The sequence below is a fragment of the Scyliorhinus canicula genome, chromosome 9, assembly GCF_902713615.1.
Source record: "Scyliorhinus canicula chromosome 9, sScyCan1.1, whole genome shotgun sequence".
In the NCBI taxonomy this organism is placed as follows: domain Eukaryota; kingdom Metazoa; phylum Chordata; class Chondrichthyes; order Carcharhiniformes; family Scyliorhinidae; genus Scyliorhinus; species Scyliorhinus canicula.
The window spans coordinates 89,501,349-89,517,412 of NC_052154.1; the positions used below are offsets into that span (position 1 = coordinate 89,501,349).

Below are 16,064 nucleotides of genomic sequence, written 5' to 3' on the forward strand. Positions count from 1 at the left end.
CAGCACTCTTTATCCGTGGTGTGACCAACCCGCTAAATGTGCTATCCATGACTCCCTCAGCATCGTGGATGCTCCAAAATGAGTCCATCCAGTGCTCCTGAGCTGTCAAGCAGTCTAACAGGGGGCTGTAGCTGGTCACTCCTTCTTGAATGTGAAGGAGCCAGAGACAGTGGATACCTCCCTGAGCACCCACTCACACACGAGGAGCATGACATGGTTCTGGGATCTCCTGCCATGCCCAAACCCTTAAGTGAACTTACAGCAACAACTACAATGCCAAGAGAAAAAGAGAAAATGAAAGGAAAAACTACTTACTAGTAACCAGTAAATCACTTACCTGCTGGTCGAGGAGATTGAGTCCAGTTTGCTACCCTCTAGTACAGTGTGAGAAGAAAAAAAAACCCTTTCCTTACAAAATGTAGCTCAGAATCTACTCCGATGAGCCTAGGAATGAAAGGGTTAAGGACACGAGTCCTGATTTATAGAAACCACATCTTTGGACTGTGGGAGGAAACCGGAGCACTCGGAGGAAACCCACGCACACACGGGGAGGATGGTGCAGACTCCGCACAGACAGTGACCCAAGCTGGAATCGAACCTGGGACCCTGGAGCTGTGAAGCAATTGTGCTATCCACAATGCTACCGTGCTGCCCCAGGGTGTGTATGGGTTGGTTGAGGGCTGTTGGGGCGGGTGGCAGTAATGTATTGTTGCTGGTTATTGACCTCTGTAGAGGTAAATAGATATCCAGGCCTCTTGTCATTTTGTACATTTCAGTTAATCTCTCTTCAGGCTTTCTGTTCCAAAGAAAACAATTTCAGACCATCCAGTTGTTCCTTCTGACTAAAGTTTCCATTCCTGGAAATGCCCTCTCCACTGTACCCTTTTGAGTGCAATCATATTCTTCCTATAATGCAGCGACCAGACCAGAACTGGTGCTGTAGCTGTGGCCTAACAAATGTTTTATACAGTTCAGGCCTAGCCCTCCCTACTCTATTATTCAGTGTCTCATTTTAAAAAATGAAAAACATCCCATATGCCTTCTTAACTTATCTACCTGCTCTGCTCCCTTCAGGGACTTGTGGACATGTTCTCTATTGCCCCTCTATTCCACTGCATTTCTCAGTATTCAAGCACATATTGTGTACTCCATTACCTTGTTTGTCCTCGCCAAATATATTACCTCACAGTTATTGGAATCAAATTCTATTTCCTGCTTTTCATCTGCCACCACACACTGCCATTGATACCTTCCTGTAGTCCACAGCTATCTTCCTCAATTTTTAAGATCTGCAGACTTTTTTTTCTTTTTTATAAATTTAGAGTACCCAATTATTTTTTTCCAATTAAGGAGCAATTAAGTGTGGCCAATCCACCTACCCTACTCATCTTTTTGGGTTGTAGAGGTGAAACCCTCGCAGACATGGGGAGAATGTGCAAACTCCACACGGACAGTAAGCCAGGGCCAGGATTCGAACCTGGGTCCTCAACACCATGGGCAGCAGTGCTATCCACTGTGCCACCTTGCTGCCATGATCTGCAGACTTCCTAATCATGCCACCTATATGTAAATCTAAATCATTGATATCCAGCAGGAACAAGGGACCCAGTACTGAACCCCTACTTGAAATATCCTTCCAGTCATAACACTACCCACCAAGCAAAAGCCTTTTGCTTTTTGCCACTGTGCACATTTTGGATTCAACTGGCTAATTACCCTTGAATCCCTCTTAGTTTTGTGACCAATCTGTTATGTGGGACTTTGTCAAATGTTTTGCAAAAATCCATGTTGTCTAACTACATCAAGCATGTTATTCATCAACCATAGAATTTCAACAGCGCAGAAGGAGGCAATTTGGGCCATTGCTTCTGCACTGACCCTCTGAAAGAGCACCCTACCGTTATCCACATCCTGCTCTATCCCTGTAACCCCACCTGACCTGCACTTCTTTGGACATTGCGTGGAAACCTGAGCACCCGGAGGGAACCTGCGCAGACACGGGAGAACGTACAAACTCCATACAGTCACCCAAGGCCAGAATTGAACCCAAGTTCCTGGCGCTGTGAGGCAGCAGTGCTAACCACTGTGCTACCGTGCTGCCTGGTTAACACCTTTTAAAAATTCAGTTGAGTTAATCAGACACAATTTGCCCATAACAGTCCGCGCTGACTGTCCTTGATTAATCTGTGCCTTTCTAAATGATTGGTTATCCTATACCTCAAAGTTCTTTTCCAATAATTTGCCCATTGTCGCAATTAAGTTGACTGACCTGTAATTAGTTGGTCTGTCCCTTCCTTCCTGTATAACAGTACGATGTTAGCAATCCACCAGTGCTTCTAGTCAGATAGGATTGTAAAATAATTTGCAGAGCCCCCCTTATTTCATCCCTTGCTTTGGGGATATATTTCTTGCAGTAATTTTTACTGCCACGCACTCAACTGATGGCACGATTAATGATGGAAAATATGAAAGGTCATAAAGTGTGTTCATGCGAAGAGACCATTTTTCCCCCTCTCTGAGCCGCCTATTTTGAAACAGCAGGCACCAACAGGGTGACTTGAGTTGAGAAAGGTTCAAGCTTTTGTCAATAGAACTGAATGAAATCAGTTGAGTTCAAAGCAAGGGACCAATATGTTTTCATGGCAGCATCTGCTGTTTGTTAGACTAGCTCTTAAACATTTTTAGGCTTTTGAATTTTTCTATGTGGCATGTGTCATAATATACATCCAGGTATATGATGGAGTGCAGACAGGCAGTGATTGACACACAGGCCGACCAGTAAGCACACAGAACACAGCAGCCAATCATCAGACAGGACACGGCCACTATAAAGCCAGAGGGCACCAGTTTTCCCGCTCTCTCGGGATCCAGCCTCTGAGAGAGACAGAGCTAGCGAGCAGCAGCTAGAACAAACACCATGTGGTAGTCAGTTAGTCTGGTCAGGTTAGCCTCAGGTCTCCAGTCAAGTCAGCATAGTGTCAACCCACAGTTAAGCATGTATTAATGTTAGTTGTTCAATAAAATCATGTTGCTTCTCTTCAAGTATTGGAAGCCTGTCTCTCTCTACACTGCATCAAACGCAGTCCACATAGACCCAGCTTACCCAACACATCATGGTACCAGTGAGTAATGCTGAAGTTTGACGGACCTACCTTGAGATAATCTGCCTTTGACCAGCGATCAGCCATCCGGTAACATGGACAGCGTCCGCCCTCCTCCGCAGCTCCGCATCGCCGGCAACCTCGGTGCAAACTGGAAGATTTTCAAACAGAAGTTCCAGCTCTATCTTGAAGCCACCAACCTCAAGGCCGCATCGGATGCCAGGAAGATCGCGCTCTTCCTTTCTACAGCCGGGGACCACGCTATCCACATCTACAACTCCCTCACATTTGCTGAAGGCGAAGACAAGACAAAGTTTAAAACAGTCCTGCTGAAGTTCGACAGCCACTGTGACATTGAGGTCAATGAGAGCTTTGAACGGCACGTTGTCCAGCAGAGGCTTCAGGGTAAGGATGAACCTTTTCAGTCATTTTTAACCCATCTCCGCATCCTCGCGCAGTCATGCAACTATGGCCCGACAACTGATTCCATGATCCGGGATCAGATCGTCTTCGGGGTCCACTCCGATTCCCTTCGCCATCAGCTCCTAAAAGTTAAGCTCACCCGTACCATCGTTATCGAAACCTGCGTCCTCCATGAGCTCGCTAACAACCGGTACTCCCACATCAAGGCGGCAGAAACGGGAAGGCTAAACCCCCACGAGGCAGAACGAGTACAGGCCATCAAACAAATGCAGGGCCTGAGTCTGGATGAGAGTGGCCATTTTGCGCGCTTTTCCCGGGCTCCAGCGCATGCGCGCCATGACCAAGGGGACGGCGAGACCGACGACCAGCCCGTGCAAGTTCGACCGCATTGCGCATGCGCGGTGGCGCACGGAACATCCTGATATCGGCGTCATGACGTTTTCCAATTGTGGCTCCGCCCATTTAAAGCGGCAATGTCCGGAAAAATCTCAACGCTGTCTCCAGTGTGGCAAGCTTGGCCACTACGCAGCCCTTTGCAGATCTGCTCCACTGCCCAGCACACAGCGATCCCAGCCACAGCGCAGGAGCGTACGATCAGTACAGCAGCCCGTGACAGATTCCGACCCCGACAGTCCACCAGATCCCGATGCTGAGGGCCTCAAATCCCCATTCCGGGTGGGCATCATCACTAAGCATGCGCTGCCTTTCTCAACGATGGTGAAACAACTCCCAATCCTGAGCATTGATCCGGACGACGAGTGGTGTGTCACCCTTACGGTTAACAAGGCTCGCATACGCTTCAAGCTGGACACCGGCGCTTCAGCTAACCTCATTTCAAAGTCTGACCTCGACACCATCCGCGTCAGACCAAGCATTCTTCTACCGGCCTGCCAGCTCCTCGACTACAATGGCAATGCCATTGCTGCCAGTGGCGCATGCCAGCTTGCGGTGTCCAGTAGGTCATTAAAAGCAACGCTGCGATTTGAAATCGTAGGAACCAACAGAGCTTCCCTGCTCGGTGCTCGGGCCTGCAAACTCCTGAACCTTGTGCAGCAGGTTCACACCATGTCGTCCGCACAGGCAACAGCCTCGCCAGATGATAACTTCCAGGCTCAAGTCGATGACATCATAGCGCAATACCATAGCATGTTCGAAGATATGGGCACACTCTCATACCGATATAAAATCCTTTTGAAGCCAAATGCCACCCCTGTGGTTCACACACCGCGTCGGGTGCCGGCACCCCTCTAGGACCGCCTCAAGCAACAGCTGAAAGACCTCCAGGACTAATGCGACGAGCTGAATTTTCCTGGTCCATTGGAGACCGGCTGGGAGATGAGAGGATGTGGGGGCAGGCAGGGGAAGGGAGCATATTGCCCGTGGTGGCAACCTTAGCTTGACTTGATTAACTACCTGTGCTGTATTTATTTCACATCATAGAATCCCTACAGTACAGAAGGAAGACATTCAGCCCATCGAGTCTGCAATGATCTCTGAAAGAGCACCCAATCTAGGCCCATTCCCCCAACCTGGCCCCTTAACCCCACCTAACCTTTTTGATACTAAGGGGCAATTTACCATGGCCAGTCCACTTAACCTGCACATCTTTGGACTGTGGGAGAAAACTGGAGCACCTGGAGGAAATCCATGCAGACAGGGGGAGAATGTGCAAACTCCACACGGACAGTTACCTAAGGTTGGAATCAAACCTGGGTCCATGGTACTGTGAGGCAGCAGTGCTAACCACTGTACCATCGTACCCCTCTATATCTTCTGTGCAAATACATAAACTCATATTATTCAAAACATTTGAATGATGAGGTAGACGGTGAGAATGCAGTTTACCAGAAGCTAGGGGTGGAATGGTGCCCCTCGGTCTGCAAATTGTGGATTTTTGAGTTCACCACTCATCTGTTCCTGGTCGGAGATTACATCATTAACATCACCATTATTTTAACAGAGAAATTTGAGCTATTATTTACTACTTTACTTGTGAGGCTTGTTGGCCTTTATTCCCTGTCACTAACTTTAAAAATTATTTTTCTAAAGATAAGAAATGTTGAGAAGTACTTACCTATGCGTGGGATGGATTTGATCAATAACTATTTCTGTTATGTTCTTCCGCGGCCACTCTTTTCTATAAGTTTCTCATCTCTTTTCTTGGGTTTGGTTCCATGACTACTGGTTAACTTCTATTAACTTTTCTAAATGTGTGACCCTAAACAGTGATTGCTGATTGGCCATTCAGGAAATGGACCGTCAGACGTGATATCCATCCTTCCCTCATTCACAAAAGTGAACTTCAAACAGGGCGATAAATAGGAATCTTGGCTAATTTTGTCCGACTTAAACTCCGGGCACCAGCACTATCTGTATCACAACTTTTATCGCTGTGACTGAAATCAGCTGATACAACATAAACCGGGGATAGAACTTGGGATCACCCTTCACCCAGAAGCATCTGGGTAATCTAGGTCTTTTAATTGTTCACTTTAGCCTGATAAAATGTGAACTGATTGGAATTAGAAATTGTCATCTTTATATTCTAGTCCTATCATGGTTTTCACCCCTCCCCATCTCCTTACCCTCTTCCAGTTCTACAACTCTGTGAGATATCTGTGCTGCTTCAATTTAGGCCTTTGAACAATTCCAATTTTAATCTCTCCAGCATTAGCAGCCATGCCTTCTACTGCCAAGACCCTGAGCTCTGGGATTCTCTCCCAAAACCTCTCTGCCTCTTTACCTATTTTCCTCCCACTTGTTAAAAGGTACCTCCTGACCTAGTTTTTGGTCATCTGCCCAAATTTCCCATGTGGCACGATGTCCAATTCAGACTGAGTTCACTCCTCTGAAGTGCCATGGGATGCTTTGCTACATTAAAGATGTCACGCCAGTATAAGTTGTGGTATCCATTTTCTAGTATTTGAACAAAGATATTTATTACGACAGAAAGCATGTATCCAGTGTTTTTACCAATTGTGCATGCTTCACCACCAATGCTTTGTCTCGGAAGGCACTGACTTGTGCTGGGTTTTGACTCCATTGCACCGGCATCCCTCAAGTACCTCAGTTACATGGTCCTTCTTCCTAATCATCAAGTTTTAAGATTATGAGAACCAGGAGCAGCAGGAGTCAAAGTAGCCCCTTGAGCCTGCTCCGCCATTCAATACTTTTGAAAGGGCAATGAAGAGTCCACTACGATCAGGTCAAAACAAAATGGACTTTATTGTACAATTACGATTATCTGCAGCTCCAGTAATTCCCTACTGGGTCTTCTCTTGTCTGTGCCTTACTGGCCGACTGTATTCATACATAAGTTAAACTGCTTATGTGTCCACCCATTTTTCACCTGTACTTTTTGTGGTGTTCGGATCCACACCCCAATGGAGATCAATAAGCTGAAAGAAATTAGTTTACTGAACGACCCAAGGAAACGTTTCATAACTTTACTTTAACCATAAAACCCAAATTGACATAAATTGAACATGAATTGACAGGCAAATCACATTCAATATAAATGATGAATTACACATTAAATAGCAGAGACAGCAACAATAGATTTCACAGATTTATCAGGCAGCCCACTCACCGTGTATGGCATAAATTTCAGCTACGAAGCCCTGCAAGATTTTAGTCGCGTTCAGGTGGAATTCCAGTTCCTTTTCTACAAGGATTTAATCACCGATTCTCAGAAGCTCCCACTCAACACAAGTTGTACGGGTATAATCTTCACTAAAATGGCACACTGCTCTACAACCTTCTCCCATTAGTCTTGTTTCTGTGGATCCACCAGAGTCACCTTTATCTGAACCTTCTGTAATGACCATGTGCACTGTATGGCTGGTTCTCATCATTTAATGACCTTAAAATAGCAGAAACAGTGTTAACAATATTCTATTTGTTTATCACTTCTTCCCAGATCCAGTCTTTGGGTTTTCCTTCAACTGCACCACCACCTTCGTGTCCTGACAAAACTTGGTCTCGTGGTCCTTTTCTTCAACTGCTGGCTCCAAGTAGTAAAATTTTGTCCTCCTGAATCGGTCCAACTTCAGTGTCTACAGCTTGGAAAATAACATTGGCCTTTCTCCAACAAACTTCTGACTGTGCAAAATGGCACTGGTTCCAACAGACTAAACATCAGCACAATAAGTAATTCGACAATAACCCCTTGGATTGACAATCGCTTGCCTCTTCAAAGCCCAGGCACTATTTTTTCTGTGCTGAATAAGGAGCTTACTGCTTGTCACATCTTAAGGAATAAGAGAAAATCCCAATAACAGTCATTCTCTCTTTCTACTTTAGAGCCATTCTTTAGAGGCTGTTTCCCATGAAGTATTGGAAGACATGGAATCCTGCAAAAGAACATAGGAACATACATAAAAACATAAGGCCCAGGAGCAGGAGGAGTCAAAGTAGCCCCTTGAGCCTGCTCCGCCATTCAATACTTTTGTAAGGGCAATGAAGAGTCCACTCCGATCAGGTCAAAGCAAAATGGACTTTATTGTACAATTACGATTATCTGCAGCTCCAGTAATTCCCTACTGGGTCTTCTCTTGTCTGTACCTTACTGGCCGACTGTATTCATACATAAGCAGAGATTGTTTTTTTTTAAAATTTAGAGTACCCAATTAATTTTTTCCAATTAAGGGCCAATTTGGCATGGCCAATCCACCTAGCTTGCACATCTTTAGGTTGTGGGAACAAAACCCACGCAAACACGGGGTTTGCAAAAAATGTGCAAATTCCACATGGACAGTGACCCAGAGCCGGGTTTCAACTTGGGACCTCGGCGCCGTGAGGCAGCAATACTAACCACTGCGCCACCGTGCTGCCCATAAACAGAGATTGTTAACGGTCCCATGCCTTTTTATCGGGGGAGCTCTTATTCCGCAAGACCCATGGGGTAGTTAATCATCCCAACCCCATAAGATTCATGTGGGTTATAACAAATACGATCATAGCTGATCTTATCTTGACCTCAACTCTACTTTTCTGCCCATTCTCCATAACCCTTCAACCCATTATTAATTAAAAATCTGTCTACCTCCTCCTTGAATTTACTCAATGTCCCGGCATCCACCAGACTCTGGTGCAGTGAATTCCACAGATTCACGATCCTTTGAGCAAAGTCACATTTCTCCTCATCTCTGTTTTAAGAAAGGGAGAGATGGTGGAAAAGAATCTGCAAAAAGAAGAAGTTTGCCAGCAATAAAAAATAGAGCTCCTTGCACATTATTTTGTATAGGAAATGAGAATTACGATCAAAGTGTCTTTTCTAACTAAGATAAGTATTCTTAGTTTATAAAAATTGGATCGTAGGGCAGCAAGTGGCACAGTGGTTAGCACTGCTGCCTCACAGCGCCGAGGTCCCGTTTTGACCCGGCCCATTCTCCCTGTATCTGTGTGGGTCTCACTCCACAACCCAAAGATGTGCAGGGTAGGCGGATTGTCCACGCTAAAAATTTCCCGTAAATTGAAAAATTAGAAAGAAAAATTGGATAGTCATTTTTTTATACCAAAGAAACATAAATGAAAACCTAGGTACCCCAGTGCCACCTTGATGTCTCATAAGATACATAATAAAGGAAGTGATTGTAAGTTACTCTTGTTAGTTGAGGGGTGTGTACAGAAAAATCATACTCTGTTAGCAATAAAGTTTGTTTTAAAATACCCTATCCCTATTTCTTCATGAAATTACTCCTGGAGTGAAGTATCCTTTCCTTGCAGTGGGCAGCACAGTAGCACAGTGGTTAGCATTGTTGCTTCACAGCGCCAGGGTCCCAGGTTCGGTTCCCGGCTTGGGTCACTGCGGAATCTGCACATTCTCCATATGTCTGCGTGGGTTCCCTCCGGGTGCTCCGGTTTTGTCCCAGGAGTCCTGAAAGACGTGCTGTTAGATAATTTGGATATTCTGAATTCTCCCTCAGTGTACCCGAACAGGCGCCGGAATGTGGTGACTTGGGACTTTTTACAGTAACTTCATTGCAGTGTTAATGTAAGCCTACTTGTGACAAAAAAAGATTATTTAAAAAATATATTATGGTATACAAAATTTAAATATATATTGGGGTTTCTGTCCAGTATCCTTGCCACTGTTGGGAGTCTGGTCCGGCATTGTAATAAGCCTTCTGGTCTTCACCCTTCATGGTCCCTTACCGCACACTCATTCCGCTGCCCCATTCATGCCACCTTATGCCCTTCTATTCACCCCCTCATGTCTCCAATGCCATGACATGTCCCCATCCACCCCAAATGGCCGTTCATACTCCCACGGCAAGTTATGGCACTTCCATGCTCACTCACCCACTGTGCACTGTAAAGAACCAATGTACCCTATTGCGATAATAATCTGTCTAAAAATACAGTAATTAATTGAAATTTTTCGGCTTTCTTAAAAATCCCCCCTTTTACTCCAGGGCAATAAAACGGTCAATCATCCAAACCCTTTAGTATTGTTGAAAACGGCAAGTGCTTGAAATCTCTTTATCTCGTGCAAATAAACATTGTGCAATTGACAGAAGCGATTAGAGAACCAGAACCGTCAATCAAGCAATTATTTCACTTGGGCTCAGGGGTTTCAGTATGCTAATGGATTCTGAACCTCAGGTAAGCCACATTATATTTTCTTGGCTGAGAGCCCAGGCATCCATTAGGTTACTGAAACACCTATACCTCAGAGAAAACATTGTTTGATTGCCAGATATGGCCCTGTGATCTCTTCTGTCAATTGCACAATGTGTATTAACACTAGATAACGAGGATTCAAGTGCTTGCAGGGTCAGCTATTGATACTTTAAAAGATTTGGATGATTGACACTTTTATTGGCCTGAAGTAAAATGGTGTTTTATGATGAAAGTGGAAAGTAACCAATGGAGGACTTTTTAAAAGCTTTTATTTTGCACATCCTGATGTCACTATAGAGTCCATTGGTCCTATACAATGTATAGTGGGTAAATGGGCATGGAGGTGCCATATGTTGGCATGAAGTATCATAGGATGGACAATGGAGGCGGGGCATATATCATGGCGTGGGGGCATGAGGGTCATGGAGGTGGGGCACATATCATGGCTTGGGGGAATAGGGACGACTGTTGAAATTACCTTTTAAAAGCTTCCCTCCTGCAGACTATTGTTCATGACACTGCTGGTGCGCTATGAATCAGCATCCATGAAACTGGTGGAGCACTTGGACCTGCCAAACCTTGCAATGGAACCGGCCAGGTCGAGAGTGCAGTGTGCAGGCTCGTGACCTAATTGAGCCTGCACCCTTAAAGGGCACTCCGGAAAATTAGAAACCCTGGGAATGGGGTCAGGAATTCTGGAATTGGGTGTGGTCACCATTTTCACTCTTCCAGGGAGTCTCCCTGAATCCTTGAAAATCCAGCCCATTATGATGGAACTTGTATCATTTATGCTGCACTCCACAGTGGAATGACCTGACAGGACTGACTTGTAAATTGGGCCTAAATTCTTATGGCAGGTGCAAAGGGTGTGAGAGTCTCCTGGTCAGCCATGTTTGAAGTGGAATGGTACTCCACTGGTGACCTGTTTCAATAGAAACTAGCCACAGAAACATAAAGAAGCACATGCTTAGTTTGCCTCATGTGTAACGAGACATGGGAAAGCTTCTATGTCTAAGTCATCTATGTTATATTGGCCTCTGTCACAAATTCCATCTTTCCTCTGAACTCTTCCATTATTTTAAGGCCTGGCTGAAACATGAAGTCCGAGATACAAAATGCTGGATTTGTAAATATTTACAATGTTTACTGAATCTGTTTGGGGTGGCACGGTAGCACAGTGGTTATCACTGCTGCCTCTTAGCCCCAGGGACCCGGATTCAATTCTACCTCAGATGATTGTGGAGTTTGCACATTCTCCCCATTTCTGTGTTTCCTCCGGGTGCTCCAAAGATGCGCAGGTTAGGTGGATTGGCCATGCTAAATTGCCCCTTAGAGTGGGGCTGCAGGAATGGGGTGGAGGATTGGGTCTAGGTAGGGTGGTCCTTCAAAGACTCGATGGGGCGAACGGTCTCCTTCTGCAATGTAGGGATTCTATGATTCTATGATTCCATTAACTTTTTGTATTAAGGGCAGAATGGAAGATTGGCAAAGTATCCTGTGGTTCTAATTAAAGTGAGAGACCTTTACAAATTGCCATTTAGTTGGTAGAAATTAATGTTTGCTTTGTTTTCCTCTTCAGATCTCCATGTTGGACACCGACCGGCCACTTTTTCAGCCATTTCCGTCAGAAATTATCTTTCAGAACTATGAACCTCGTGAAACCTACGAGGTACCGTTGATTCTGCGGAATCATGATCAGGTAAGGAATGTTGGAGAGGATCTAGAAAAACAGTGGGGAGGTCTCTCTAGTATTTACATGAACACACGCAATGAAGAAATTTCACTTTTGAATAAATGCAAAATACTGTGGTTTCTGGATCTGATATAAAAACAGAAAATGCTAGAAAAACTCAACAGGTCTGGGAACAAAAGTAGAGAGAGAAACTTGTTTTTTCAAATCCGTCCTTGGGATGTGGGCATCGCTGGCTGGGCCAGCATTTGTTACCCATCCCTAATTGCTCTTGAACTTAGTGGTTTGCTGGGCCATTTCAGTGGGGGGCAGTTAACAGTCAACCGCATCGATGTGTGGATCTGGAGTCACATGGAGGCCAGACTGGGTAAGGGCTGGCAGATTTCTTTTCCTGAAGGACATTAGTGACCGAGATGGGTTGTTAAGACAATTGGCAATGCTTTCATGCTCTTCATTAGACCTCCAATATTTTTTATCATTGAATTCGAATTTCACCATCTGCCATGGTGGGATTCAAACCCAGGTCCCTAGAGCATTAACCTGGGTCTCTGGATTACTAATCCAGTGACAATACCACTACACCACCAGCTCCCCTAAATTTAAGGTCACATGCGATCTATCTAATCATGATCTTAACACAAGACGTTTTATTTCTTGAGGGAAGGCTGTACATAAATGTTGTATCATCTCGAAAGTAAATGAAGCAAAACCACAAAATGCGCCTCCAACTTCTCATATTCTATATTCAACTACTACCCCTGCTACCCTCAAAAGACAAACTGACTTTAACACACCTGCATAGGAACCATAATTTACATGGAGGATTTGTTCATTTGTGCACACATTACGCACATATATATCCTCCAATCTCATTTTCAATCAGATATTTATTCATCACTTTTTTAATGAATCAAATCAAATCTTCTGATCAAATCTCCTCTTAACCTTTTCTCCAAGGAGAACAACCCTTGCTTCTCCAACATCCCACTAACTGAAATCTCTCATCGTACAATGGTTACAGCACAGATGGAGGCCATTCAGCCTGTTGTGTCTGAGCTGGTTCTCTACAAGAGCAACTCACCTTGTACCATACCTCACCCTTTTCCTTGTACCTCTGAATTTTGTTTCTTTTAAGATAAAGATCTAATTCCCTTTTGAATGCCTCAATCGAACCTGTTTCCACTCCACCCTCATGCAATGCATTGAAGATCCTGACACTTGCTGTGAAAAACACTTTCGCCCACTCTTCCCTTGCACCTCCTTTAGAATTGTACCCTTTATTTTATATTGGGGTGAGACCTTCTGGCTATTCATGCCGACGGAATCCTTCAGTCCCTGCCACAAGTTTCCTGACAATGTGGAGTGGATTCACTCAGAAATTCTACTGACAGCGGCAAACATGCCACGGTAAGGCCAGAGAATCTCACCCTTAATCTCTGCAGTCTTCCTAAAAAATGAATCGCTTCACATTTCGCTGCATTAAATTCCATCTGCCAACCTGCCTGCTTATTCTGATAACCTGTCTGCTCGTTTTACCAACCAGCCTATGTTGTTGAAGTTCTACACTACACTCTTACAGCTCACAATACAAAAGTTTTGTGTGACCAGAATTTAAAAATTTGCCCTGAAACCCAAAGTATAAGTCATTGTTATATATCAAGAAGATTAGGGGTTCTAACATTGATCTCTGGGGAACTCCACTTCAAATCTTCCTCCTGTCAAACTAACCATTCTCACCTGTCACTCTGCCAATTTCATACCCATCTTCCTATTGTTCCTTTTATTCAGGGAACTCTAACTTTGCTCACTAGTCTATTTGTGATACTTTATCAAATTACTTTTTGAAGTCAATGTACACCACATCAACAGCGTTACCCTCATCAACCTTCCCTGGTACCTCATCAAAAATCTAGCAAGTTAGTTAAAAACGATTTGTCCTCAACAAATCCATGCTTAATTTCCTTTATTAATCTACATTTGTCCAAGTTACTATCAATTTTGTCCTGAATTATAATTTCTAAAACCAAGGTTAAGCTCTGTAATTGCCAGGTTTATCTCTGCCTCCTTTTTGTACAAAGGTGTAACATTAGCAATTCTCTCATTCTCTGGCACAACACCTGGATAAAAGGATGACTGGAAAATTATGTCTAGTGTCCATAATTTTCACTCTCACTTCACTCTGTATCCTTGAACACATCCCATCTGGTTCTGGTGCTTTATTGATGTTTAAGTGCAAACAGTCTATCCAATACCTCCTTCTCAATTTCAAGCCCTCCAGGTCTTTGATTACCTCTTCTTTCACTATGACTTGGGCAGTACCTTCTTTTTTGATAAAGACAGATGGAAATTATTCATTTAAAACCTCAATCATGTAGCCTACCTTCTTATGTTTTGCTCCTTTTTGGTACTAATTGGCCGCACCCCTTTTTTACCACTCTTTTACGATTGAAATGTCTACAAATTTTGGATCACTTTTATGTTAGCTGCCAGTTTCTTCTCAAGCTCTCTGTGTGTTTATCTTACTTGTTTTTTCTGTTCCTCTTTGAGCCATTTATATTCAGCCTGGTTCTTAATTGCATTGTACACCTGACATCTGTCCCTTTTCTGCTTCATCTCAATCTCTGGCTGTGATCTAATAGAAACATTTCAAAGTATCATTGTGGCGGATTTTGCTGGGAGTTAGCCGGCGGGTTCCCCCCTGCTATCAAACTACACTCAGTCGCTTTTTTGGGCCCTGGGGAGCTTCTCACTGGTTTAGCCCACACTTGGGGTGGGATTTAACTAAATGGGAACAAAGTGCCATAGCAAGCATGTTGGGCTGCATGTTTCCCATTGCTTGTGGCTGTAAAATGGCACCCGGGTTAGATAGGGGACCTCAGCGGGGAACAAGTGGCCTGAGGCTGCATATAGCCCCATATTTTTCACTGAGGAGCTCCACTCGCTGGAACTCCTCAGTACAGTGAGTGGAGCCCCCGCAGTGATCTCCAACACCCCCACTCAAGCTCCAATACACTATGGAATCCCCCTATTCCCGCCAGCAACCATGCAGGACACCACCGGCCCGATCACCACCATGCAAAACATGCCAGCTTGGCACTAGGCAGTGCAAACCTGGCACCCCAGCAGTGCCCCTCCTGTGTGTCAGACTGGCACTGCCAGGATGCCCAGGTGGCACAAACAGTGCCAGGGTATCACCCATGCAGCTAGGGGCCTTGGATCCCCTGGAGGCCTCAACGAGTGCTATTCCATCCGTTCCCTGTTTGTGGGGACCAGTAATGAACGCCGCTCGGCCGAGGCCTCCGAGGCGAAGTGAATTGGTCCCAATGTCTTGGGTACCTTGGGAAACTGCCAATTAAAGCGAGATCGCTGTTCTGCTTTAATATGCAAATTTTCCTAAAAGTGCTTTCGCCCACAATGGGCAGATTTACATTGCAACGTCTTGTGAAGTCGCGTTACATTTTGCGAGGTGCTGCGAACCCAGTAGATCCCGGGAGTGGGGTCTCCTGGCTTCTTTCAACCATGCTGCACCATGGCGAGCTGCGTTTCGGGCGCAGCATGGTTGTTCGATTGCATCCTTCGAATTATTTTCATCACTAGGGAGCTGAACCTGCTGGCTAGACCAGCTCCTCAGAGACTGGGCCGCCATTTTGAAAGGCTGCCACAATCTCTAAGTGAGTTTGTGAGACCCCCCACACCCCTCACCCATGGGCAATGCCACCCCCACACAAATGGGCATTATCCCACCCTCTCCCCCAAGTGAGGACACTTGCTATGGGATCCCCACACCCCCTTACAGATCCCCCCTTCCTGGACCTCCATCCTTCGCACCTCCCACCCTTCAAACCGTCTCCACCAACCTTTCATGGGCATGGCACCTTTCAGTGCCACCCTGCCACCAGAAATCCTTGCACTGTCACCCTGGCAGTGCTCCTGCTAGCTTTTCAGTGCTACCCAGGCATGTTGGCAGTGCCAGGGTGGCAGTCCCAACAAGCTCACATTCCAGGGAGAGACCTCGGGGGCCACCATGCCCTATCCCTGACCATCCTGGGTGCTGCACTGCCTCATCCATGTTTGTGTGGACCAGTCCTAAATGGCGCCCGGCTGGGACCTCCCTGGGAGACCGGTAGATACCGGGTGAGTAGGCCTTATTTGATTTAAAACCTACTTAAGCAGGCATGGCTGGGTCACGCCCAATACAGACCTCAATACAGACGTTGCGAGGCGTA

General features: G+C 45.3%; 1 protein-coding gene across 1 annotated transcript in view; it reads left to right on the forward strand.

Annotated features, from left to right (window-relative positions):
- hydin (HYDIN axonemal central pair apparatus protein) overlaps positions 1-16,064 on the forward strand; it is a 1,231,368-nt gene that overhangs the window by 100,016 nt on the left and 1,115,288 nt on the right. Inside the window, exon 5 of the mRNA XM_038807144.1 lies at positions 11,728-11,847. Within this exon, the coding sequence (XP_038663072.1) occupies positions 11,728-11,847 (120 nt within the window). The remainder of the gene's footprint in view (positions 1-11,727; positions 11,848-16,064) is intronic.